General features: G+C 42.1%; 1 protein-coding gene across 5 annotated transcripts in view; it reads left to right on the top strand.

Moving 5' to 3' along the window:
- Positions 1-25,888, top strand: part of NAV1 (neuron navigator 1) — a 283,952-nt gene that overhangs the window by 221,763 nt on the left and 36,301 nt on the right. For all 5 annotated transcript variants that reach the window (XM_032136971.2, XM_058430891.1, XM_058430890.1 and 2 more), the window contains 5 exons: positions 20,659-20,797; positions 21,251-21,548; positions 22,408-23,101; positions 23,637-24,083; positions 25,528-25,569. In XM_032136971.2, coding sequence (XP_031992862.1) covers positions 20,659-20,797; positions 21,251-21,548; positions 22,408-23,101; positions 23,637-24,083; positions 25,528-25,569 — 1,620 coding nt within the window. The remainder of the gene's footprint in view (positions 1-20,658; positions 20,798-21,250; positions 21,549-22,407; positions 23,102-23,636; positions 24,084-25,527; positions 25,570-25,888) is intronic.

Below are 25,888 nucleotides of genomic sequence, written 5' to 3'. Positions count from 1 at the left end.
TTGAGTTGGATCCCAGCCTGCCTGATGGTTAAGTGAACAGCAACTTTCCACAGAGCAGTCTCAGACTTTTACATGGATTGCTTTGCTACAATGGAAATCTTGACAGTTGAATTCACACAGATTAAAACTGTTCAGTAATGAAGCGTGTCCTTAAATTCTCCTACCTCCTCATGACCATTTCTTTCGAAATAATGATATCAGGGTGCTAGCTGAGGAATTGAATAAACTCCCCCAGTAACAAATTGGTAAGTTTCCCTTGCAATACACTGAAGCTCCTTCAAGTCCTGAGGTTAATGTTCTTTGTAGAAAAGTAAAAAGAGAAAACTTATCATCTGGTACTCCTGCCCCTGTGGCTGCTTCCACCTATATCATTGCTATTTTTAGTTTTGAACTTAAATGAGGAAGGGGCATCAAAAAGAGTTACAAAAGTTACTGGAATTAGGAAATCTAGCCAAGCCACTGAGATCAAAACTTCAAAATAATCCTACTAGGGATTGCTGAAATTATATCAAAAGTTTATATAGCCTGGTGGCTGGGCATGGTGGTTCACACCTGTAATCCCAGCACTTTGGGAGGCCCAGGCGGGTGGATCGCTTAAGGCCAAGGGGTTCAAGACTAGCCTTGGCAACACGGTGAAACCCCGTCTCTACCAAAAATACAAAAATTAACCAGTCATAACGCGGTCTTAAAATAAATAAATAAATAGATTAAATTTTTTTAAAAAAGAAAATTATGTTTTAAAAGTTTATAAAACCTGGAAAACAGCCTCATCTTTTACCTTATTGATGAGTCTCCACAACCAGCCTGAAGTATTTTTTTTCCTCTGCATTTAGTGTAGGGACAAGAGTTCTTTTTGTGTGGTGACCCTGCTTTGATTTGTATTAGAGTAACATTCTTCATCCAGAGTTGTTCACTGAATTTCTCCCTGGGGACCTCAATAGGGTGTGAATTCCTGAGAGAAATGTTTGCATTCTGTGGTGAGTTGGTTTCTCAGTATTATTTTTGAAATGGAAAATAAATCAAGTAGCTTAACTTGCAACAAATACTTCAATAACAGAGTGGTTATGGTGAATCTGTGGATTTGGATGGGAGTCTCTTTATGTGCATTACAAAGGGTCATTGTGTCACATACCCTGCCCGTATCCTGAATAGATCCTCCCACATGCTCAAGCCTCTGGACCTAGAGAGGCACTTCTCTCTAACATGGTACCATGTAGTTCAGTATAGTAGTGTGCAAGCAGACAGACTTGAGGAATTAGTATCCAATATTCTTCTCTTTAGGTTTTAATATTTGGAATTTGTGTTTGTTTCGGTTTTGCTGGCAGCTTTCCTTTCTGATGTTCCCTTTTGTTTGTTTTTAGTAGATTGAATGTAGACAGCATTAGGGTAATTACAGCAGAAAAGCTTGCTTTTGCCCTCTATCTTGAGTCAGGATTTAAAGATTTTTTTTTTGACTGAATAAGGAGACTGTGAATAGGAAAAAAGATGACCTCCTCAGCTTTTGTAGAAACACTAAAGAAGACGTTGGAAAGTGGACTTCTTATTTAGTAAAGAGAAAAAGAAGGTGATAATGGAAGGCCAGGGATTCTGGAGTGAGAAAACGGAATGTGATACAAAGAAGTCAAAAAGCGAGGAGTAATGTGTTCAAAGGGAACGCCTGGCAATTCATTTGGTTTGTGGTGGGAAGCTTCATTCCGTGAAGAGAGAGTAGCTCAGCGGCTGGAGGTGTTTATAGCCAGATCAGCATTTCACACCAGCAGTCTGGCCTGGGTCTTTTAGAGCTGCCAGAAACTGCTCAGAGTTGCACAGATTTCTCAGCCTAGTAGTATGAATTTGGGGCCTGATTCCTATCCCTTTTACCTCTTTCAATACTCACTTTGCACTCACAGGGTGTTCTGAGATCTGAAGATGAATGGCAACTTGTTCGTTTAATAAAGTAGACTTTTATTTGTTGCTTTATGCATCAGGAACTTATACAGGGCATATACACTCTATATCACTTCTTCCAACCTGTGTAGAAGAATTTGTGCTTCTGACCAAAAATAGTTTTTGCTTCTGTCAACCCTACGTAAGTCATTCTAAAAGCTACATATATGTTTGAATTCCATCCCACTTTAAGGCATCGCCTACTTCCAGAATGGAGGATTGGCAGTGAGGTACAAGCAATACTAATGCTTCTTTTTTTCTTTCTCTTCTCTATTCTTTTCCAACCTCTTCCTTTTTTTCTGAGTCAAAACTAAAGCAGAGGCCATGCTCAGTGATTCATGCCTGTAATCCCAGCATTTTGGTAAGCCAAGGTGGGAGGATAACTTGAGGACAGGAGTTCAAGACCAGCCTGGGCGACTTAGTGAGAACTTGTCTCTACAAAAAAATTAAAAAAAAAAAAATTAGCTGGGCATGGTGGCACCCGCATGCAGTCCCACCTACTCAGGAAGCTGAGGTGCGAGGATCCCTTGAGCTCTGGAGCTTGAGGCTGCAATGAGCTGTGTTCGCACCACTGCATTCCAGTTAGGTGACAGAGACCCTGTCTCAAAGAAAACAAACAGACAAAAAACCCAAAAAACTGAATCAGTAGTACAAAAATCTTGTTTTGACTTGAAAATTGAGCAGGTTAGATCAGAAGTAATAAAAGTGGAAATCCAAGAGGTCATTCTTAGCCCAGAGTTGCTTTTTCGGCCAGGACTTTTCAGTTATGGAATTGTTATTTCTTTTTGTTTTTAGGGGGGCTTTTTTCGGTCTAGCCCCAGGGCTGGTGACCTTTGGCCTGCTTGGCCAAATCCAGTCCACTGCCTGTTTTTGTATGGCCTGCAAGCTGAGAGTGGATTTCACATTTTTAAATGATTGGAAGAAACAAAAGAAGAACAATATTTTGTGACACATGAAAATTATATGAAATTCAAATTTCAGTGTGCATAAATAAAGTTCTATTGGAACATAGCTGGATTCATTTGTTTACATACTATCTATGGCTGCTTTTGTGCTACAGTGGGAGAATTGAGTAGTTGTGACAGAGACTTTATGGCCTGCAAAGCCTCATAAATATTTACTCTCTGGCCAACCCCTACTCTGGACCCTTAAGCCAAACTTTTCCTACTTTTTGGAGTATTGTCAATTATCTCTTACTTCCTTATTGGTTTAGAGAAGGTGCAGAAATGCAGACACTATTCTACATTTCTTTTCAATTAGCTAGGGATTTTGGAATTGTGCAGTGGACTCCTAAGGAAACACTGCAGGAAGAATATGGGTGACACAGTGGTGAGGAAGTAGGAGGTATCTCATGAAATTTAAAATCAAATATCATTTTCATCCCTTTCCAAAAATCTTTAAAATGGGACATCTATGTGGGTTTTAGAAAGAGAAAAAAAAAATGTTGGTTCTGAACAGAATCCTACTGACTCTTCTTAGAGCCTCCTTCAGGCCCTCTCCAAAAAAAATATGGAAACTCAAAATAAGGTCACTCACATCAATTGACACCTTAATTTTGTGACTTTTTAGTTTTCCTCAAGATGTTTTCTTGACCAAGTTAAGAATCAAAATCATTTTCCTTGATGTTCAAACTTTCTAAAGATTTTGATTAGTGGGTGTTGAATTACCTGTTTATACTTGGGGAAATTGAGGCTAAGACAAGTACACTAACTCAACTATAGTAATAGCAACTAGTAGATATAGAAGTACATACTCAGTACTCCAGAGCTTGCTCCAGAGGACTGCCTTTTATCCTTTGAAGGTGAATTCGATGGTATCCCTGGGAATTTTTTGCTTTTCTTGAGATTCTCAGTTATCTTTCACTCTTTGAAGGATTTCAATTTCCTGACTTGGAAACATCTGAAAAAGAGAGGAAGGTGCCTTGTTTTTTCATTCCCACTCCTGTGAAAGAAGTAGAGGAGGGCAAAGGCTTGGGGCAGACAGAAAGGGAAATCTCTGAAACTAGAGAAAACTCAAACAAATTGTGGCCAGCCGAGTCAGCATTCCTCACCCACAGTTGGTCCTAATTAAGGAGACTCCCGTTAAACAGCTCAACTTTCTGCTCTTTCTTCTTGCTCTGGCCCTGCCAGCTGACATGGCAAAGCTTTAACTGACGCCTTGGAAACAGTCTCTCATGTCTTTCCTTCTATATTCTCACTTCTCTGTCTCTCCTCTACTACCCTGCAATTACCCTTTCCCACATTAAGATCCCAATAAAATATATTGATACCTCTAATCCAATTGCATCAATTTTGTTCCACAAAGTGCTATCCAAGCTGTTTGCAGGGCTGAATACTTGTGTATCATGTCATTACAAGAGCACACATAGAGCCTGATTTCATCATAGAAAGATGGAATTTCTCCGGGATTATTTCACTGCCAAGTCCAAGCAGTGATGATAATTCCTTCCACTTTGCCTGACTCCTTGATTTTCTCAATCCATAGCTTCTATCTGTGCCTAGCAGATGGATTGGGTATTTAATTTTGCTATAATAACCTATGATATCATGATAAAAAAATCTGATGGCAGTAAATCTGAATTGAAAACCAGGCTGAATCATAGAGGTGGTCAATATCCAATGTAGTTCAATGGGGGATATTGACGTGTAGATAAAATAAGCTTATTTTCATAACTTAATGGTTGTGGTAGTCTGCTCAAGCTGACATAACAAAATACCACAGGGCAGGTGGCTTAAACAATAGAAGTTTATTTTCTCACAGTTCTGAAGCCCAGCAGTGCAAAATCAAGGTGCCATCTGGGTTGGTTTCTGATGAGGCCTCTCTTCCTAGCTGTAGACAGCCATCTTCTCACTGTGTCCTCACATGGCCTTAACTCTGTGCACACACAGAAAGAGAGCTCTCTGGTATCTCCTTTTTCTTATAAGGACACGAGTCCTATCAGATTACAGCCCCACTCTTATAAGATCATTTAACCTTAATTACCTCCCTAAATGACCCATCTCCAGATACAGTCATTGGGAGTTACAGCTGTAACACATACATTTGGGGGGAACATAATTTATTCCATAACAATGGTCTACATTTAAGAAACTCTCTTAACCTTAGGGCAAAAATTCAATGCCAGAATCAAGAAAGCAATGCCTAAAGCAGGGTGTTAGGAGGCAAGATGATAATTTAAAGAAAATTTTCTGAGTCAAAGACACATTTGAGAATCTGAAAGTATGATCAGATACCAGAAGATTGCACATGCATAGAATTTTATATATAACTGCAAGGGGCATTCGGTTCTCCAGACCAGTTACTTTTCTTTTGCCACTGGCAAGATGACGTCTGTGAAGAACGAGCACAGAAATGCATGGCTTTATTTTGGCTGAGTGGGGTTCTGCCTAGGTCTGGACCTATGGCACTATTGCCACCATTAAAAACACTTGGACCTTTATCAGAAAGGAGAGTGAGCTAAAGTGGGTATGCTGAAGGTGGCTAGAACTTCAGCAAGGAAGCTTTGAGGTGAACTAAATTTTAGAACCAAGCAGACAAGTTTTCACACTTTTCCATTATATTAAGAATCATCAGAAATAACAGAAGTCCTTTCTCTATGGGCATATTAGGGTGGCCTTTTATATTCTTGGAGGTGTCATGTCCGTGTGTTTATTTGCTTTAATTCCTTTCTAAATGCCATAGAGAACTCTGTCAGTCACTATAACTGAGTGACTTAAAAGAAAAAGGCAATGGTGGAAATCTATTATTTCAGCATCGAACAGAATGATCAAGGTACAGTAGGGCATTGGAGTATATATAATTTTCTAATTTTCTTGATGGGTTTGATCTTCAGGAAATATTCTTTTTTTTTTTTTTTTTTTTTTTTTTGAGACAGACTTTTGCTTTCACCCAGGCTGGAATGCAGTGGTGCCATCTCAGCTCACTGCAACCTCTGCCTCCTGGGCTCAAGCAATTCTTGTGCCTCAGCCTCCTGAGTAGCTGGGACTACAGGCGTGTGCCACCACGCCTGGCTAATTTTTTGTATTTTAGTAGAGGCAGGGTTTCACCATGTTGCCCAGAGTGGTCTCGAACTCCTAAGCTCAGGTGATCCGCCCACTTTAGCCTCCCAAAGTGCTAGGATTACAGGCATAAGCCACCACACCCGGCCCAGGAAATATTTACAAAATTCATGGTAGTAATCTTCATAATCTTCCTAGTTGGGTTTGCGTAAGAATTCATCACCTAGGTGTTGCAACAGATACTCTAAAATGGTAGCCTCCAAAATTGTGATGACTATTTTTTCTGATTTTTTAATAATGCCATGTAACCAGTCTGTAGGATTTAAATCTGAATTTGGGCTTCCCTGGCTATGGTCCATTCATTAAATTAGCTTCAGCATTTGAGAATTGAACAAATTAATCAGATAGTTCTGTAATTGAAACTAGAGTTTAGGAAATGTCTTTTAAATGTTATTGAAACCATTCGTTTTCTTATTGGACTGGAACTGTAAGAGCTTACTGCCAATATATCAAGGGGCCAAATAAATTTTCCTAATTGCACATATCCTCCAATTTCATATAAGACTCTGATTACCTTGTTCTTTAGTGTCCTTTCTTCTTGGTGATTTTTACCCTTGATTAAGACTTGGCAAAGCCTTAACTCAAAAAAATTTACATTGGCTTCTTCTCTGCCCCACCCTCTCTTCCTCTAAATCTCTCACTCTGTGCGATTCATCCTTTCCTCCCATTGCCTGGCTTTGTTGGCCAGGTCAAGCTAGTTTGCTGTGATCTCTGCCAAACCACAGACATGTAATGAAGCAGACACTGTACTCCCCCTTGCTCTTGGAGTTCTCTAGGGCCACATGGGGATGAGGAGTAGGAGAGGTTACTGACTTTAAGAACTTTGGCAGTACTTGAACAGAATGTTGGTTTCTCTAGATGGTCTTGATTCATTTTCAAAACTGAGCATCACGAAATTGCCCAATTTCACTCTGACTCTTCTATTATCTTTTTTAAAAAATCACTTATCCTCTTTAACCTCTTGAATGGTCTCCGAGGACTATGGCTCATAATTCAGTGTTTGCACCTAAAAATGTTACCACATTTGTTGCCATCAAAGGGATCAGCTGAAGTTTAACTGCAAACCGTAGCTTTCTCAGGTCATGGACCAAATGTAACTACTGTAGCAGCTAAAGAACTCCAGCTCTTTAAAGTGGACATTTCATTGACCAAAAGTTTCCTGTTTAGGACAGCGCTTTCCAACAGAAATCTAATGCAAGCCACATACTTTTTTTGTTTTTTTGGTTTTTTGTTTTTGAGACGGAGTCTTGCTATGTCACCAGGCTGCAGTGCAGTGGCGCGATCTCAGCTCACTGCAACCTCCATCTCCCGGTTCAAGCAATTCTCCTGCCTCAGCCTCCCGAGTAGTGGGATTACAGGCACGCACCACCACACCCAGCTAATTTTTGTATTTAGTAGAGATGGGGTTTCACGATGTTGGCCAGGATGATCTCATCTCCTGACCTCGTGATCCACCCACCTCACCCTCCCGAAGTGCTGGGATTACAGGTGTGAGCCACCGCGCCCGGCCCACATACGTATTTTTAAATGTTTTAGTAGAAACATTTAAAAAAGTAAAACAAGGGCCAGGCATGGTGGCTCACACCTGTAATCCCAGCACTTTGGGAGGCTGAAGCGAGCAGATCACAAGGTCAGGAGTTTGAGACCAGCCTAGCCAACATGGTGAAACCCCGTCTCTACAAAAATACAAAAATTAGCTGGGCATGGTGGTGGGCGCCTGTAATCCCAGCTACTCGGGAGGCTGAGGCAGGAGAATTGTTTGAACCCAGGAGGTGGAGGCTGCAGTGAGCCGAGATTGCGCCATTGCACTCCAGCCTGGGTGACAGGGCGAGACTCCATCTCAAAAAACAATAAAAATAAAAATAAAAAGTAAAACAGGTAAAATTAATTGTAATATGTCTTATTTAACCCAATGTATTTAAAATATTATTTTAATATGTAATTAATATAGAAATTATCAAGATAATTAAGATATCTTATATTTTCCTTTTCTACTAAGTCTTTGAAAGTTTACTCCACATCTCAATTGGGACTAGCCACATTTCAAGTACTCATTAGCTACGTATGGCTAGTGGCTACCATATTGACACAGACGTAGGTCACCAACTTCTTAACAAAGGAGTCCACTTGCTGCAGGGACCAGAGACGGAACATCACTTGCTAATTTTCTCATTAGGGATCACATCTCCATGACTGTCTGAGTGACCTTTAGGGAAGTATGGATTATGAACTGAGTGGCTCACCTCCAGGAATGGGTCTGAAGAAAGCATAAAAGACCATTGAAGAATGGGATATCTTTGGAACTTTGGACTGAGGAAAGTCCAAAACATACTCCCTTGTTCAGATGTACCAAACTAGTCTTAGACTGGGACAGGTTGTCATTTCTTTCATTTGACTTGGATTTGTAACTTGGTCTCTCCCTATTAAGAGTTTAAGTCAGCTGGGCATGGTGGCTCATGCCTGTAATCCTAACACTTTGGGAGGCTGAGGCAGGCAGATCACCTGAGGTCAGGAGTTTGAGACCAGCCTGGACAACATGGTGAAACCCCATCTCTACTAAAAATACAAAAATTAGCCAGGTGTGGTGGTACATGCCTATAATCCCAGCTACTCGGGAGGCTGAGGCAGGAGGATCACTTGAACCTGGGAGGCAGAGGTTGTGGTGAGCCAGGATCGCACCATTGCACTCCAGCCTTCACAAGAGTGAAACTCCGTCTCAGAGAAAAAAAAAAAGGAATTTAAGTACAGGCATGGTGGCTCACGCCTGTAATCCTAGCATTTTGGGAGGCCAAAGCGGGCAGATCGCTTGAGTTCAGTAGTTTGGAACCAGCCTGGGCAACATGGTGAAAACCTGTGTCTACAAAAAATAAAAAAATTAGCCAGGCGCCGTGGTGCACACCTGTAGTCCCAGCTACTTGGGGGGCTAAGCAGGAGGATCACTTGAACCCAGGAGGTCAAGGCTGCAGTAAGCTGAGATCACACCACTGCACTCCAGCCTGGGTGACAAAGTGAGATCTTGTCTCAATTAAAAAAAAAAAAAGAGTTTAGAATCCACGACCACAGTTTTGTAGCAAACAAGTGCTAAAGCATAGATCAAACACAAAAATAAATATCTATGGTGTTGAATCATATGAAAGTGCCCAGGTTTGACCAATTGTTTACCTATAAGATTGGCAATTTCACATGGTTTAACATAATACATTTTATCATAGATAGCAAGAGTATTCCTAAAGTAGCAAGCAAGGAAAGCTATATCTTAGCTTTAATCTGGTGTAGTTCCAAGAAAGCTATGGAAAATTTCAAGATTAGAGCAAATATTAGGAATGCATTCTGGTCTATAGTAGTGTATTCTTTGAGATCAGCTCAGTCCACTTCTAGCCAATAAGATTAGCCTCCTCAAGAGGACAGATTAGTTTTGAGTCTGTATGTATTTAATTCTAACTTGGACTGATTCCAGTTCCAGCTTTATGTGCTCTTTGCCCTGTCTCCTTAAAATATCAAGAATAATTTGAGTATCAGGGGCAAATGTCATGAGATATCGCTGGCTGCAGAACCGTCTAATGACAGCCTTATCTAAAACACTCTCATTATAAAAAATGTTCTTTTTATTTTGATCCATAGACATTCTAGCCCTTGGCAAACCTAGAACTGGGCTCATCACATTTGCTAGCCTCCTACTTATCTTGGTTATCAGATTACTCTCAGTCCCTGGGTCTAATTCACACTTTGTCACTATTGTCTATTTCACTGCCTAACCTAGGTCACCATCCATCAACTCTAGCAAGTGAGACAATATCAAGAGTTGTGATTATTGATGCTCTTTTACCCCTCTGCCCCATTTGATGTTTGTATATTTGATAGAATACAGTGCATACCTAGTTGGTATAGTGATGGGGACTGAAAAGCCCTCCAGCTCTGAGTCTGGCTTCTTTTCATGATTGATTTGGGGATTTGTTTCCATGAAGTAGGGTACATTTTGTGGCCAAACAGCTTCCTGCTGTCTTGGAACCTGTTTCCAGTTTAGATGATAAAGTTAGTTCTTCTCTTTCCTATATGAGGAAGCAAGAAGTCCTAGGTATCCCCTAGGCTTCCAATTCCATAAACTCTACTGGAAGTAAAAATAATTATAAGAGAAGAAAAAGAAAAAAAGAAAACTCTCAGTTGTTAAAACCAGCCTGTTGTACTGCAAATATTTCTCCACTCTCAGAAAAGAAAGTAGAGTTCCATCTATACAGCTCTTATGCATTAAGTAGTAAATAGAGAAACTTAGTTACTGATTAGCAAGGCATATATATTCTGGACAGAAGAACAGATTCAGTGTTCAAGTCTGACTTTTAAGAACCATGCTGTGCTACAGAAGCAATAAGGATTTTTTCCTATGTAGTCACAAGCTGGTCCACTCTTCCAGTTAGTTAGCCCACACCCTTGGCCCTCTGGCTGCCTGCAGGCTCCCTTGGCTATTCAAGTTCCATGGAATAGCTGGGCCTAAAATGTGGGGAGCAGACGGTGTGAGAGAAGTCTGGGAGGGGTAGCCAATCCTAGCCAAGAACTACGTTAGTGTTGGTGCTTTTCCCAGAGGGGAGGAGTGTTTCCTGCCCCATGCATTGCCACGTGTCTGCACAGACACAAACAGAGCAGTGTTCAGTTGAGCTGGCCTCTTCACAGTCCCTCTTTTCATCCTACAGAGGAGATGGATGCACCAGAGTGTTCCTTAGACTATGGTATCAATGCTAGGAAGTGGGCAAGAAAACAAGAGGAGGAATCAGTTGCCATTCTTAACAGCCCTACATGAAGGGCTTTATTTATTCTAAGCGCAGTCAAGGGGCTAATTTATTGAAGGGAATGGTATAGTGTCCTACACTATCACTCTCATCCTAACAACAAGGCTAAGCTGGATAAGCAACAAGCGTAACTTTTAAAAAATGCAGATATCTAAGGATGCAAAGTACTCTAATTGAACTAAATTCCAGAAAGAGAAGAGCCATTCCTAGGAGAGATGGAATACATGGCTGTTTTCCTCCTAGGGGTATGGCTAAGAGGAGCAAACCCACCATAGATGAGGATAAGGAGAAAATAGCTGAATTTCCTACAAACTTTTGAAGGCCACATGTAGGCTGGCCATAAGAAGCCCTAATTATAGAGCAAATAAGTACCCACCTACCCCTAAATCGTTCCCATGAGGCCTTCACTGAGTACACAGTGGCAGCAAGCTGATGGCTAAGGGCAGGACAGAAATCTGAGAAAGATCCCTGCCCTCACCCAATGTACACAGGGCCTTCACTGATGATACAGCAGCAGTACAGTACAGTACAGTGGAACCTGAGAACAGGGTAGGAGGGTAGAGAAAGACCCCCTCCAAAGCACAAAAATCCTTCATTGAATGCACAGAAGTGGCTCACCAAGAGTGCAGAGAACTCCACAGCAGCCCAAAGCTGGCAGCTGGGCTGGATGGCATAGAGAGATCTCTGGGGACTCACTACACTCAGATCTTAAGTGCTACTGAAAAGACAGTCCTGATCCTGCCCTCAAAACATTTGGTGATTTGGGAGGCTGAGGCAGGCAGATCACCTGAGATCAGGAGTTCAAAACCAGCCTGGCCAATATGGCGAAACCCTGTCTCTACTTAAAATACAAAAATTGGCTGGGCATGGTGGCAGGCACCTGTAATCCCAGCTGAGGCAGCAGAATTGCTTGAACCCGGGAGGCGGAGGTTGCAGTGAGCCAAGACCACACCATTGCACTCCAGCCTGGGGAACAAGAGCAAGACTTCGTCTGGAAAAAAAAAAAAAAAAATTGGTGAACTGATCTATAACAGAGCCCAAACCTGGCTCTATGACAGGCTAGACTGACTCAGCTCTCAATCCTAGCAGCCTAACAGCAGAAGGGACATGTCCTTTTCTGGATATACCTATTGCCACACTTTTACACACAACATCTGGCATAAAATAAAAAGTTACAAGACTCAGGAAGAAGCAAAAAAATATGACTGAGGGGAAAAAATAGTCAATAGAAGCAGATCCACAGATGAGCCATATGTTGAAACTAACAGACAAGGATCGTAAAATCCTTTTTATAAATATGTTTAAGGATCCAGTAGAAAAGGTGAATTACATTTTTGTATAGATAGGGAATTTCAGCAGAGTACTGAAAGTTCTAAAAAGAGGATGTTAATAAATTCCCCCAACCCCAAAGCAAGGATTACATTTATAAACAAACTACTAGTTATTCTTGGAGAATATGTAAATAGCAGCTCCAAAATCATAACCTTTTTCCTGAAGTTATGCATTCTTGTTTTCATGTAAGCAATGAGTGAGTGCCCACTGTATACAAGATATTGTATGAGGGGTACAAAGAAGCATAAGATTTAATCCTAACCTTCAGGGAAATATAGTCTAGTGAAAAGATGTGTGGACATAACTATTTCAAGGCAGACCACTCTAACAGAAGTATAGGTATGTCTGTAGAAACATAAAAGAGAATGGGATTTTTCTGGCAAGGAGGATCATGGAGAGCCTCATGGAAAACTTGGCATTTGATATGGAAATGGAAAATGCCTATGTGAAATATGAACAGATAGGGCTTATGTCCACTGATGTCAGATCCCTGGGATAATGCCAGGACTCCAGAGTCTTCAGCAGCACCCAGATCACTGCATAGTGGTGTGAGGACTGGCTCCTCATGCAGGCCTGTATTTCTAAAAGGAAATTAGGCAAGAGAGCTGGTCACCTAATAGGAATCCTGGGGAACATAGGAAGTAGGAGTGGGATGGGAGTGGAGAAAAGTGGATAAAGCATTATGTTTATCAGTATTGTAACATGGCAAAGTCATATTTCTGGATTTTATTGGAGATGAAATCATTCCTTCCTCTGTATTGCTCTATGTATGTTGTCTATACCTCTGTCATGGATTTATTTCATTTATACACCTTTCTCCACCCTTGGGTTATAGGCTCATTCTGGATAGCCACTTATTTTGAATGCCCATAGCAACTGATACCATGTATTATAAATACTAGGAGCTTGGGCCGGGCGCGGTGTCTCACGCCTGTAATCCCAGCACTTTGGAGGCCGAGGCGGGTGGATCACGAGGTCAGGAGATCGAGACCATCCTGGCTAACAGGGTGAAACCCCATCTCTACTAAAAATACAAAAAATTGGCCGGGCGTGGTCGTGGGCGCTTGTAGTCCTAGCTACTCGGGAGGCTGAGGCAAGAGAATGGTGTGAACCTGGGAGGCGGAGCTTGCAGTGAGCCGAGATCGTGCCACTGCACTCCAGCTTGTGCGACAGAGCAAGATTCTGTCTCAAAAAAAAAAAAAAAAAATACTAGGAGCTTGATGACTGTTTGCTCGATTGAAGTTGAATTTAACCCTAGGCAGAGTTTATAGGGATTAAACTCAGGTAGTCTGGCTCCAACATCTGTGCTCTTAATCATTATACTACATTAATGATGGCTCATGAATAATCTTGATAAATGGGCTGTAGAATATTTTTTTAAAAATACAGAGAGACAGGGTCTCACTATGTTGCCCAGGCTGGTCTCAAACTCCTGGCCTTAAGCAATCCTCCCTCCTCAGCCTCCCAAAGTGCTATGATTACTGGAGTAAACCATCATGCCCAGCCAGGCTGTAGAATTTTTATTTTATCATGTCAGTAACAGAGAGCTAATGAAAGTTTTGCTAAGTGCCACACTTTTGGGTGATTAGGCTTCCGATTATATTCAGTGCATGTCAGAGGGAAGGAGGATCTCTACAGAGTAGAGCTGATAAGAAGTCTTTCACAGTGGCTCAAGTGAAAGGACATTAGGCTCTGAACCAGAGCAAAGGCAGGGGAAAGTTAAAGGAAGAGATAGATTTGAGAGGAAAGTGGTAATACAATCAACGATGTATTATAATCTTGATGAAGAGGGGGAAGAAAAAGGAGTTGAAGACATACCTAAGTTTTTGATAGAGCAATTAGGGGAAAAGGTGATACTTTTTGGTGGAAATAGGGAATGAGATGTGTAAATTTTGGAGGGTAGACTAGATGATATGAGGAGAATAGTAAGTGGGAAAATAAGTATCCCATGGAGAAAGTTCTTTAATTTACCTCTATAATCTGTTATAGCTCCCTTGAAATATCCATTGACAAGGTTCTTCATTTTCATTGTCCTGTTATATCTGACTCAATCTCTCATATGCTCATTCAGACTCATTTCCTCTCTGTTCTGGGGGTGGATGAAAATGACAAAGTGCCATTGTTCTTATAAGAACTCGCCCCAAATAAAAACTTTTGACACCACTTCTCTCGTACATCAGTAGCCTGTTGGTAGTTGTTTGGATTTGTAGATTAGATTATACAGGTTATTGAGGTCTCTGCATTCTTTGTTGTTTTCACCTCCTCGTGAATTTAGGCCTAGCTTGTTGTTGCCCAGCTCTCTTTTCTGTACTTGAGATCTATGTGAGAAATAAATATAAAGAGAAATGGGAGGGAGACAGCAAAATCCAGCTTAGAGTGAGCAAAGAAATTATTTCTGCCAAACAACAGATGCAGTAGCCCTCCATGACTCTGAGCCCTGTCCTCTTTACTTGATTCTTTTTGGTGCCATATTTAAGCTGCCTTCCTTTCTCCCTGCTATCTTGAGTGACCAGGCAGTTGCTTTGCAGTACTCTGACTGATGAACTGATAAAATTTGCAAACTCTTCTAAAGACATTCTATTCTTACACCTTAACCAGTCATATGTTTCAGGATGGACAGTGTCCATCCAGCCTTTTTTCTCCTACAGCTCTTGAGTCTTCAAAAAAAATCATCTAGCCCAGGTGCAATGGCTCATGCCTGTAATTCCAGCTCTTTGGGAGGCTGAGGCAAAAGGATCACTTGAGCCCAGGAGTTCATGACCAGCTTGGGCAACATAGCAAGACCCTGTCTCAAAAAAAAAAAATTATCTAGATGATTTCTTCTGCCTCTGTGTAATTTGACTTTGGAACTCCAAAGCTAATGTCTCCTCACCTCTCTCTACTCAAAGGCTACCCACCAGGATATCTTATCCAAAAGAGTAACTTAGGATATATTTCACATATTTCACAACTACCACAAAAGTTAAATAAAAATAAAGCCTTTTTCTTTTCATAAGTCATAAAACCACAAAGACAAAGAATAGGAGAAGAAAGAGATAATAGTGATGAGATCATGGGATGCTGGAAATCAGACTGGCAAGTATGAACTGATGGATCAGACTTAAAGTCGAATCCTGAGCCAGCAGTGGAGGAAGTGGGGCAGCAACTCAATTTGCACCCCAGAATCCTCAAAAAGCTTCATAATTGGTGGCATCAGGTAGCTTTAATAGGGGAAGAGGTAAGTCTAAAAACAAGAGGACTGGGTGAAAATTTATATTAAAAACACTTCGACTCTCAGATTCTCCCCTCCATTCCCCTCCATCTGCTCCCAAAGGGGGAGCCCTTTCCCTCCATTAACAGAAGACTGGAGACATTTTCTGGAGAGAGTAAAACAGGTAGTCTCTGGACTGGTGGACTCCTGACACAAGTGAGGGTGTAGATTTTGAACTAAAACAAGGGAGAAGGGAATAAACGAAACTTTGCATATTGAATGTTGAAAGCTCCAGGCTCTTCTCTAACTCAGCTCGTAGAATGCTGGTCTTACATGCTGCAGGCTGGAGTTTGGAAGATTCACCTCTAGGAAATCTGACCAACCCACGAGAAAAAACTTAAATGAATCAGTCCAATCTCATCTCCCTATACTGAAGCCATAGTTGACAAGTCCTCCTGCATGTGCACAAAGGTTCTCAATAACTTATAATGAGTGTCCCAGCCTTCCATATAAGCAAACAGCCAAGCTTCATCACACATCTCAGAAGGTCTATAACATGAAGTCCCGCCAGTACAAACAGAACAAAGCAACTTGGAACCATAAACTATGCAAGGACATTGGAAACCTGCCCCTCCAGATGAATGAGTGAATGAATGTCTCCGAGAGTTGAAAAAGAGATTGTATCCTTGAAAGAAAGAACAGTATGCTATTTAAAATTTTTTAAAGAAGCCTTGGAAATTTAAAATATGGTAGAAGCCTGGGCGCAGTGGCTCGCAACTGTAATCCCAGCACTTTGGGAGGCTGAGGAGGGAAGATTGCTTGAAGCCAGGAGTTTGAGACCAGCCTGAACAACATAGTGAGACCCTGGCTCTACAAAAATTTTAAAGTTAGCTGGGCATGGTAGCACATGCCTATAATCCCAGCTACTCAGGAAACTGAAGCAGAAAGATCACTTGAGCCCAGGAGTTTGAGGCTGCAGTGAGCTATGGTGCATTACCACACTCTAGCCTGGGTAAGAATGCAAGATCCTGTCTCTAAAACATACATATACATATATACAATACCCATACATACATTTATGTGTATATATATGTATGTCTATATATTTATATGTGTGTGTACTTATATAGGTATGTGTGATAGAAGAAATGAAAAACTTAATAGAAAAGATGGAAGATAAAATTGAGGCCATTGCTCAAAAAGAATTTAGCAGGCAGGCAGAGTGGCTCAAGCCAGTAATCCCAGCACTTTGGGAGCCCAAGGTGGGAGGATCACTTGAGACCAGCCTGGGCAACATAAGGAGACCTTGACTCTACAAAAAAAAAAAAAAAAAAAGGTCGGGCACGGTGGCTCACACCTGTAATCCCAGCACTCTGGGAGGCCGAGGCGGGCAGATGACGAGGTCAAGAGATCGAGACCATTCTGGCTAACACAGTGAAACCCCATCTCTACTAAATACACAAAAAATTAGCCAGGCATGGTGGCACGCGCCTGTAGTCTCAGCTACTCAGGAGGCTGAGGCAGGAGAATCGCTTGAACCCAGGAGGCGGAGGTTGCAGTGAGCCCAGATCGCACCACTGCACTCCAGCCTGGGTGACAGAGCAAGACTCCATCTCAAAAAAAAAAAAAAAAAAAAAAAAGAGTTTTTTTTTTTAATGGTGCTAGAAAATAAGAGAAATGTAGAAAATCAGCCAAAAAATCTATTAACTGAATTACAAATACGCTAGAAGAGAGGACTGAAAAATGAAGAGAAAATCATCAAAAAATTTTTGATAAAATTTCTCAAAACTGAAGGTAATGAGTTTGTAGATTCAAAGCATCTGGTAAAGTACCCAATACAATGGATAAAAAAAAAAACTCCCACACCAAGGCACATCATTAGTGATGTTTCAGTGCACAAGAAGATGCTAAAAGTTCCAGAGGGGAGACAAAAAAACAGGTCACATACAAGGACAAAGAATCAGAAGGGCAACAATAGAAACAGACATAGAACAATGCCTTTAGATTCTGAAAGAAGATATTTTCAGCTTAGAATTCTGTGGCTACCCAAAATCTCACGTGTAAAGATGGAATAAAGACATTTTATGACATGTAAGGTCTTACAAAGTTTACTTCCAAAGCACCCCTTTTCAGAAACCTACTGGAAGAGGTACTTCACTGAAACAAGGAATAAAACAAAGAGGAAGACTGAGGTTCCAGTTTAAGTCAGGTATAGAGAATCTCCAGGATAATGAATTTTGGTCCCATAATGTCAACTATTCAGCAGATCCAGAGAGCAAACAGCTAGAAGATATATGCATAGGGATATTTTTGAAAGATGCACAAAAAACTGTTAATAATAGTTACCTTAGAAGTAAAAATGGGAGGGCAAAAAAAGGAGCACTTTTCCTTTTTCCTTTATATAATATTTGGATTCTTATTATAGCATGTACTATTTCTTTTGTTTTGTTTTGTTTGTAGTGACAGAGGTCTTGCTTTGTTGCCCAGGCTGGTCTTGAACACCTGGCTTCAAGGAGGAGTTTTGCACCCAGCCTTTTTTTTTTTAACAGAAGGTCTTGCTCTGTCACTCTTTAACTTTTATTTTTTTTCAAGCCATTCTAATGTAATAGTGGGTTTTTGTTGTTGTTGTTGTTGTTGTTGTTGTTTAAAGAAAGAGGGCTGGGTGCGGTGGCTCACACTTATAATCCCAGCACTTTGGGAGGCCAAGGTGGGTGGATCACTTGAGGCCAGGAGTTGGAGACCTGCCTGGCCAACATGGTGAAACACCGTGTCTACTAAAAATACAAAAATTGCATACCTGTAATCCCAGCTACTTGGGAGGCTGAGGCACAAGAATCAATTGAACCTGGGAGGTGAAGGCTGCAATGAGCTGAGATTGTGCCACTGCCTTCCAGCCTGGGTGACACAGTGAAAGGAAAGAAAGAAAGAGAGAGAGAGAGAGAGAGAGAAAGAAAAAGAAAGAAACTATGCTGTCTTCAGTGGAGCATCTCCAGTAGAGATGCTTAACTCTCATGTAATGACAACAGAATTTTCCTTTTCTTCAGAATTTGCAAAAGAATTTTGCTAGGAAGTATTTATATCCTCTAGCCAACCTTCCTTGGTAATTCTAGGCTTATACTTCCTCACTGCAGGAAAAGAGCTTGGGAAGGAATGTCTTTTGAGCAAGGAGGACCCAAACGCTCTCCTAGAAGATAAATCCCCCTCCCCCATTTCAGTATTAAACTTTCCATAAATGTGGGGCAAAGGAAGTTTTCTTTTGGATTTCTGAGCTGCAGCAATCCTCTTTTTGCGAGAGTCCTTCCATAAGGCTTTCTTTGCCTCTCGACCTTAATTACCAATAATTAATCTCAGATGAAAGATTCAGTGCTACAGGCTTCCTCTGTCTTTGACTTAGAGAACATGCTGAGAATAGTTTGTTTGCTTGCTTGCCAAAGATCTTGTCTTGACCCAGAAGAGCTGATAGGATCATAACACCAGCATTGATCTTTCCTCAGTATTCGTTCTCTACAAAGTGAGGGGGTCTGACATCTTAGCCCAGGACAAATGTGAGGTTTAATATATATCGGGAGGAGAAGAGGGGAAGAGGTTGACTGTCATTCAATAACGGCTATGTTTCATAGTCATAAAATTTAAAGAACTCTGTAGTGTGTTCTAATCCCCATGCTTTCTTTGCTCTTTCTCAATGTATTTGGATAAATCACTACAGAGCAACAAAGCCAAAATGTCCAAACCGCCCACTTTCCTATTCCCAGCACATGAATTAGAGGGAGCCAGCTGAGATCTGGGCCAACCACTTAGATGACTTGTATGTCTGATTTTTGTTCCATGATATGAAACTCAAAATAAATCAAAAAGAAGAATTTTTTCAGATACCAGCTAATTCACACAAAAAAATCTTCAGCCTTTTAGTCCTTGCACATATGCAAAGCTGATAAACAAACCTTCTCTGAACACAGATAACAAGGATTTAGAAGTTAATTCCTACCGGCACAAACAGATACTCATGTATAGTTCAGTCTTACTGAACTTGTGTGTTCAGTTTTAGGCTCTAAAACTTGAGTGAAATCTGAAGAACTTTTTAAGGTCCAAAAGGAATTGAGAAAGACTTGGAAAACAGGATCTTTGAAGAAAGCTTACAGGAGACATAATTTGAGCTTAGAAAACAATGCATGTGATCGAAAAGAAACATGTGAATAGCAAAGATAGAATAAGAGGAAATTAATATAAAAGGTAGAGGAGGCTAGTTTTGAGGTTAAGGGTAAACTTTCTGACTGAAACTTGTTAAGCCCAAAAATGAACAGCCAGGCCAGGTAGGTGGCTCACGCCTATAATCCCAGCACTTCGGGAGGCTGAGGCGGGCAGATCACTTGAGGTCAGTGGTTCGAGACCAGCCTGGCCAATATGGTAAAAAAAAAAAAAGTAGTTGGGTGTGGTGGCGGGTGCCTGTAATCCCAGCTTCTTGAGAGGCTGAAGCAGGAAAATTGCTTGAACCCGGGAGGCAGAGGTTGCAGCGAGCCGTAATTGCGCCACTGCATTCCAGCCTGGGCAACAGAGCAAGACTCCATATCAAAAAAAAAAGAACAGCCAAATGAATGTTTGTAGAGCTCAAACTACAAAGATATAGAGGTTGTAGTAAGTTCACTTAGTGCATGAAGTAGCGTTTTTGGATACAGATGTTTACAGATGAAGATGTTTAACAGCGGTATCTCCCTAATACCACAAACCTGATATTCCAAGCAATTGGCAGAGAAATGAATCCATTCAGCACAAATTTGGCCCCTCTACATGGCCACAGCACCTTAAATTTGGTTCACTTAACAGAAGAACAGTATGTTCTGTTTAGAAGCAGGACCTGATCCCAGGATAGGGTGAACTGCATAAATGGAGGTGCAATGAGAAATGATAAAAGTCTAAGAGGTTCTAGAAAAGAGAAATCTTTTTCTGGGCCTCATTACCAGTTATAGACATTTTTAGAAAAGGAGGGAGAGAATAGATGCAGAAACGTCTAAAAATGAACAAAGATATGTTAATTTTAAGAATGGAGGTTGTTTACAGGGAGAGGAAATTGGTTTGTATAATTAGATTGATCCAAAAATTACCTTGCCTTTATAATATACCTTTCTGTTAAGGAGATAGGTTTTCTCTTGCCAGATAAAGACAGTCTCTTCCTTTTGTAAAAGAACATCACCAAATTACAAGGAAGTTTAAGTCACACTTTGAGTTGCTGGCAAACCCAGGACAAACCCCCAGGTTTTCTACTTTTGGCTAGCCTATATACTGGTGCAGAGCCATTCTTGCATCAATGTGAAACATTTATTTTTTGCCTGGGCTTCTGTTTTAACCATTGACCTTCATATCTCCTGTCCTGTAGCTGGGATGAAAGCAGCTCCATCAGTAGTGGACTCAGCGATGCCTCAGACAATCTCAGTTCAGAAGAATTCAATGCCAGCTCCTCACTCAACTCCCTCCCAACCACTCCCACTGCTTCTCGCAGGAACTCAACAATAGTGGTACGTGAGTTTGCAAACACCCAAGCTGCCATCTCAAGATGAACCACAGGGTGAATGGCATTGTCTGTGTATGGGGTTGCACGTACACCCCCACTCCATTGGATTGGTTCTCATAGGCCTTTGGCCAGGTCATTTTAGAGTTACCCCCACCCCCTCCCCAAAAAAAGCTAAGGCTACTCACCCAAGACATTAGATGTTGTCATATTGTCTATACTTAGTGCCTACACCAATCTAGAGTGATACATATAAGAGCTATTCCAACTGGAGAAAAAGAAACCCCGAGATATATGTCATCTGCTGTTGGAAACCCTAGGGGTATAGGTAGAAACCCTCAGTTTGACTTAATACTCTGAGATGAGCAGCACCAGGTACTAACTAAAATCAATCCTGTCAGCTATCCAGTCGCTCATCTGCATAGAAGTATCTCACTCTGCCTTTTTCTCTTTTCTTTAGCTACGCACAGACTCAGAGAAACGCTCACTGGCAGAAAGTGGGCTGAGCTGGTTTAGCGAATCAGAGGAGAAGGCCCCTAAAAAACTGGAGTACGACAGTGGTAGCCTGAAGATGGAACCTGGGACTTCTAAGTGGCGGAGGGAGCGGCCTGAGAGCTGTGATGATTCATCCAAGGGTGGAGAACTGAAAAAGCCCATCAGCCTGGGCCACCCTGGTTCCCTGAAGAAGGGCAAGACCCCACCTGTGGCTGTAACTTCCCCCATCACTCACACAGCCCAGAGTGCCCTCAAAGTCGCAGGTGAGCCTGGAATAAAGGAAGGTACAAGGGCAAAGACCTAGTTCTTTGGTTGCCCGTCTTCTTAGTGGTCATTAACCCATAGGATGATAGCAAACATTTGCATAGTGCTTTAACAGACATTATGTTATCTGGTCTAAGGACAGTCCCGTGAGTTAGGAAAGATGGGTGTTATTATTTCCATTTTACAAATGTGGAGGAAATAGAAACTCAAAGAGGTTAGTGGCTGGGCCAAAATCCCAGTTAATATGAGGTACAAGAGGAAGTATATGTTTAGAGACTAGTTTGACCTCCTTCCAAACACTTCCAATGCTTGCTTGCTTCTTTCTCCCAAGTTAGTCACTCAAGGCACTTATTTTCATAAGATATGGCTTGACATCTCAGGAAGATAAGAAAACAGTAAATAAAATGGCTACAGCAAGAGAATTATAGTGCCCCCAAAGTTGGCCCCTTGGGTAACTTTTAGCCTTAATCAACATTTTCCTGTAGTCTCTAATTACTAAGAGATATTGTCATACTCTATTCCATTTGCTTCCCCACCTTTTTTTTCCCTTCCACAACTAGTTGTTAGATGGATATTCTTGATCATCTTTGTGTTTGCCTCTGCCATTTTAATCAAAATGGACTATTCTACTCTGGGAGCAAAACAAAATAAATTCCTAGCCTCCCCACCCCTCCCACCCAGAGTCTTTCAGACAAGAAACTTTATCAGCTTATCTTGTACCTGTTTACCCATATTTAGGCCTCTAAAAGTCTACAATACGTGGACAATGTTCCCTTCTCCCATGGAGGGAAAGAAAAGGATGGGTTTTTAAGATATTGGTCAATTTCAGCTCTTATCTCATTTCCCATCCTCTTACAGGCAAACCTGAGGGCAAAGCTACAGACAAGGGTAAGCTTGCAGTGAAGAATACTGGACTCCAACGCTCCTCCTCTGATGCTGGTCGGGACCGCCTGAGTGATGCTAAGAAGCCCCCCTCGGGCATTGCTCGCCCCTCCACTTCGGGATCCTTTGGCTACAAGAAGCCTCCTCCTGCCACAGGCACAGCCACTGTCATGCAAACTGGTGGTTCAGCCACTCTCAGCAAGATCCAGAAGTCCTCAGGCATCCCTGTCAAGCCAGTAAATGGGCGCAAGACTAGCTTAGATGTTTCCAACAGCGCAGAGCCAGGATTCCTGGCTCCTGGAGCCCGTTCTAACATCCAGTACCGCAGCCTGCCCCGGCCAGCCAAGTCAAGTTCTATGAGCGTGACCGGTGGGCGGGGTGGACCTCGCCCTGTGAGCAGCAGCATTGACCCCAGTCTCCTCAGCACCAAGCAGGGAGGCCTTACACCTTCCAGACTGAAGGAGCCTACCAAGGTAGCCAGTGGGCGGACCACTCCAGCCCCTGTCAATCAGACAGATCGGGAAAAAGAGAAGGCCAAAGCCAAGGCAGTGGCCTTGGACTCAGACAACATCTCCTTGAAGAGTATTGGCTCCCCAGAAAGTACTCCCAAGAACCAAGCAAGCCACCCCACAGCCACCAAGCTGGCAGAGCTGCCACCAACCCCTCTCAGGTACCCAATGTGGGCAGCCGCCTCTTGTCTGTTTGCTTTGTCATTCTTTTGCATATCGCTGCCCTCCTTGGACTAGATGAGGCATGGCCTATCCACCATTGTCTCTAGGCCTTTGCATGGCTCTTTCCCACCTCTCCCCCATATGCCAAGGTTCTGAAAGAATCTGGTTCCTGAAAATTCTGAAAGACTGAATCCCTCTTTCAAAACTTACCTCATTTGTACTATTCTCTGATCAATGCTTACCCTGTCTTCAGCACTTGTATGGGTGATTTTACTGTTTATTTACACATATATACCTATTTGCATAAATTCACTTGTATCGCCCATGTGCATATGCTGGCCCCTTATCTAAGCTGAATGTGCCCCAAGTTGGGTATCAGGTTTCCTTGCATTGTATTTCACAACAGCATTAGGATAAGCCTCTGTGCTTAGCAAATAGGCAGAAAACAAGACTGGATAGGATTTCTTTAAGGTCCTATCTGCCTCTCACTCTGTAATTCTATTATTCTAAATATTTCGTTTGATCTTCTCTCAGGGCCACAGCGAAGAGCTTTGTCAAACCACCCTCACTAGCCAATCTTGACAAGGTCAACTCCAACAGTCTGGATCTACCATCATCCAGTGATACCACCCATGCTTCAAAGGTCCCAGATCTGCATGCTACAAGCTCAGCATCTGGGGGCCCTCTCCCTTCCTGCTTCACCCCTAGTCCGGCACCCATCCTCAATATTAACTCAGCCAGCTTCTCCCAGGGCCTGGAGCTAATGAGTGGTTTCAGTGTGCCAAAAGAGACCCGCATGTACCCCAAACTCTCAGGCCTGCACAGGAGCATGGAGTCCCTCCAGATGCCAATGAGCCTGCCTAGTGCCTTCCCCAGCAGTACTCCCGTCCCCACCCCACCTGCTCCCCCTGCTGCTCCCACAGAAGAAGAGACGGAAGAGCTGACTTGGAGTGGAAGCCCCAGAGCTGGGCAACTGGACAGGTAGGTAGACAAGACAGCAGAACCTCGGCCTGTCTCCGTGTCTTGGGCTCATTTTGCCATTGGCAATACTATCCTATATTTTATTGCCATTTTGTGACTTTAGACATTTTTTCACATATATTAAGTAATTTAATTTGCTTCACAACAACTCCATGAGATAGGTAAGATGTGTTTTTGTTTTTAAATTATTATTCTTATATTAAAAATGAAGAAACTTGCGCACAAAGTTAAATGACTCATCCAAGATCTCATAATTAGGTTAACCTCTCATCCAGAGCTTTTGCTTCCTAGTCCAAAATCTTTTTGTTTTTGTTTTGTTTTGTTTTGTTTGAGATGGAGTTTCGCTCTTGTTGCCCAGGCTGGAGTGCAGAGGTGCAGTCTTGGCTCACTGCAATTTCTGCCTCCCAGGTTCAAGCAATTCTCTTGCCTCAGCCTGCTAAGTAGCTGGGATTACAGGCACTTGCCACCATGCCTGGCTAATTTTTGTATTTTTAGTAGAGACCGGGTTTCACCATGTTGGCCAGGCTGGTCTTGAACTCCTGACCTCAAGTGATCTGCCTACCTCATCTTCCCAAAGTGCTGGGATTACAGGCATGAGCCACCGCACCTGGCTGCCCAAAATCTTTTCTATCACATCCTAGTTTTCCCCTCCCTTCCCCCATATGCCAAGGTTATCAAACTACCTATGTGGTAGTTTTTACCTACCATAATACGATCTATTTTTTTTTTTTGAGATGGGGTCTCACTATGTTGCCCAGACTGGACTCAAAACTCCTTGGCTTAAACAATCCTCCTGCCTCAGCCTCCTGAGAGCTGCAACTACAGGCTCATGCCACTGTCCCTAGTGCCATAATATGATCTTTTAAATAGCTAACTATGCCTTAATTTCTTTTTTTTGTTTGTTTTGTTTTTTGTTTTTTTGAGATGGAGTCTTGCTCTGTTGCCCAGGCTGGAGTGCAGTGGCACGATCTCGGCTCACTGCAAGCTCCGTCTCCCGGGTTCACGCCATTCTCCTGCCTCAGCCTCCCGAGTAGCTGGCCCTACAGGCGCCTGCCACCGTGCCCGACTAATTTTTTGTATTTTTAGTAGAGAAGAGGTTTCACCGTGTTAGCTAGGATGGTCTCAATCTCCTGACCTCGTGATCCACCCGCCTCGGCCTGCCAAAGTGCTGGGATTACAGGCGTGAGCTACCACGCCCGGCCTAACCATGACTTAATTTCTAATCAGAGAAATAACATTTAATATTTCAGATAAATTTTCTAAGTTGTAAGCCAAGAAGCAGGCTATAGCTATCTCTTGGTTTCTAGAGCTAAAGGGGGTCATAGTTTGATGTCCCGTGTCTAGGGTCTGCATACCTCACACCAATGGTTCTAAACTCTAGTTCCTAAGATGGACCCACATGCTTCTCTCTCTCTCTCTCTCTCTCTTTTTTTTATCTCCACAGTAATCAGCGGGATCGGAACACTCTTCCCAAGAAAGGGCTCAGGTAACCCTTTAATGTGTTTTTTCTTCCCTATAAATGGGACTGCTGGTATGTATGAAAAATCATATCTCGACCTGTCCGAGGCTCCAGTCATGAATTTAGTCACCCTTTTAGCTGAATCATTTGTATGTGGTCCCATACAAGTACCACCTAGTACCCTGCCCAAGCTTAATATTATGTGAGTCAACTTTTACAGCAAGTGTTCTTTTTTTGGTGACAGGGGAGAAACAAGTTTGCACATGAGAATCATGCACTTACCTGCACTAGCCTATGCCATCCCAATCCTGGCTGAGCTTCATCTCTGTAATTTTCCTCCCTAAAA

Source organism: Hylobates moloch, unplaced genomic scaffold, assembly GCF_009828535.3.
Source record: "Hylobates moloch isolate HMO894 unplaced genomic scaffold, HMol_V3 SCAFFOLD_18, whole genome shotgun sequence".
In the NCBI taxonomy this organism is placed as follows: domain Eukaryota; kingdom Metazoa; phylum Chordata; class Mammalia; order Primates; family Hylobatidae; genus Hylobates; species Hylobates moloch.
This window is presented reverse-complemented; position numbering and strand designations above follow the sequence as displayed.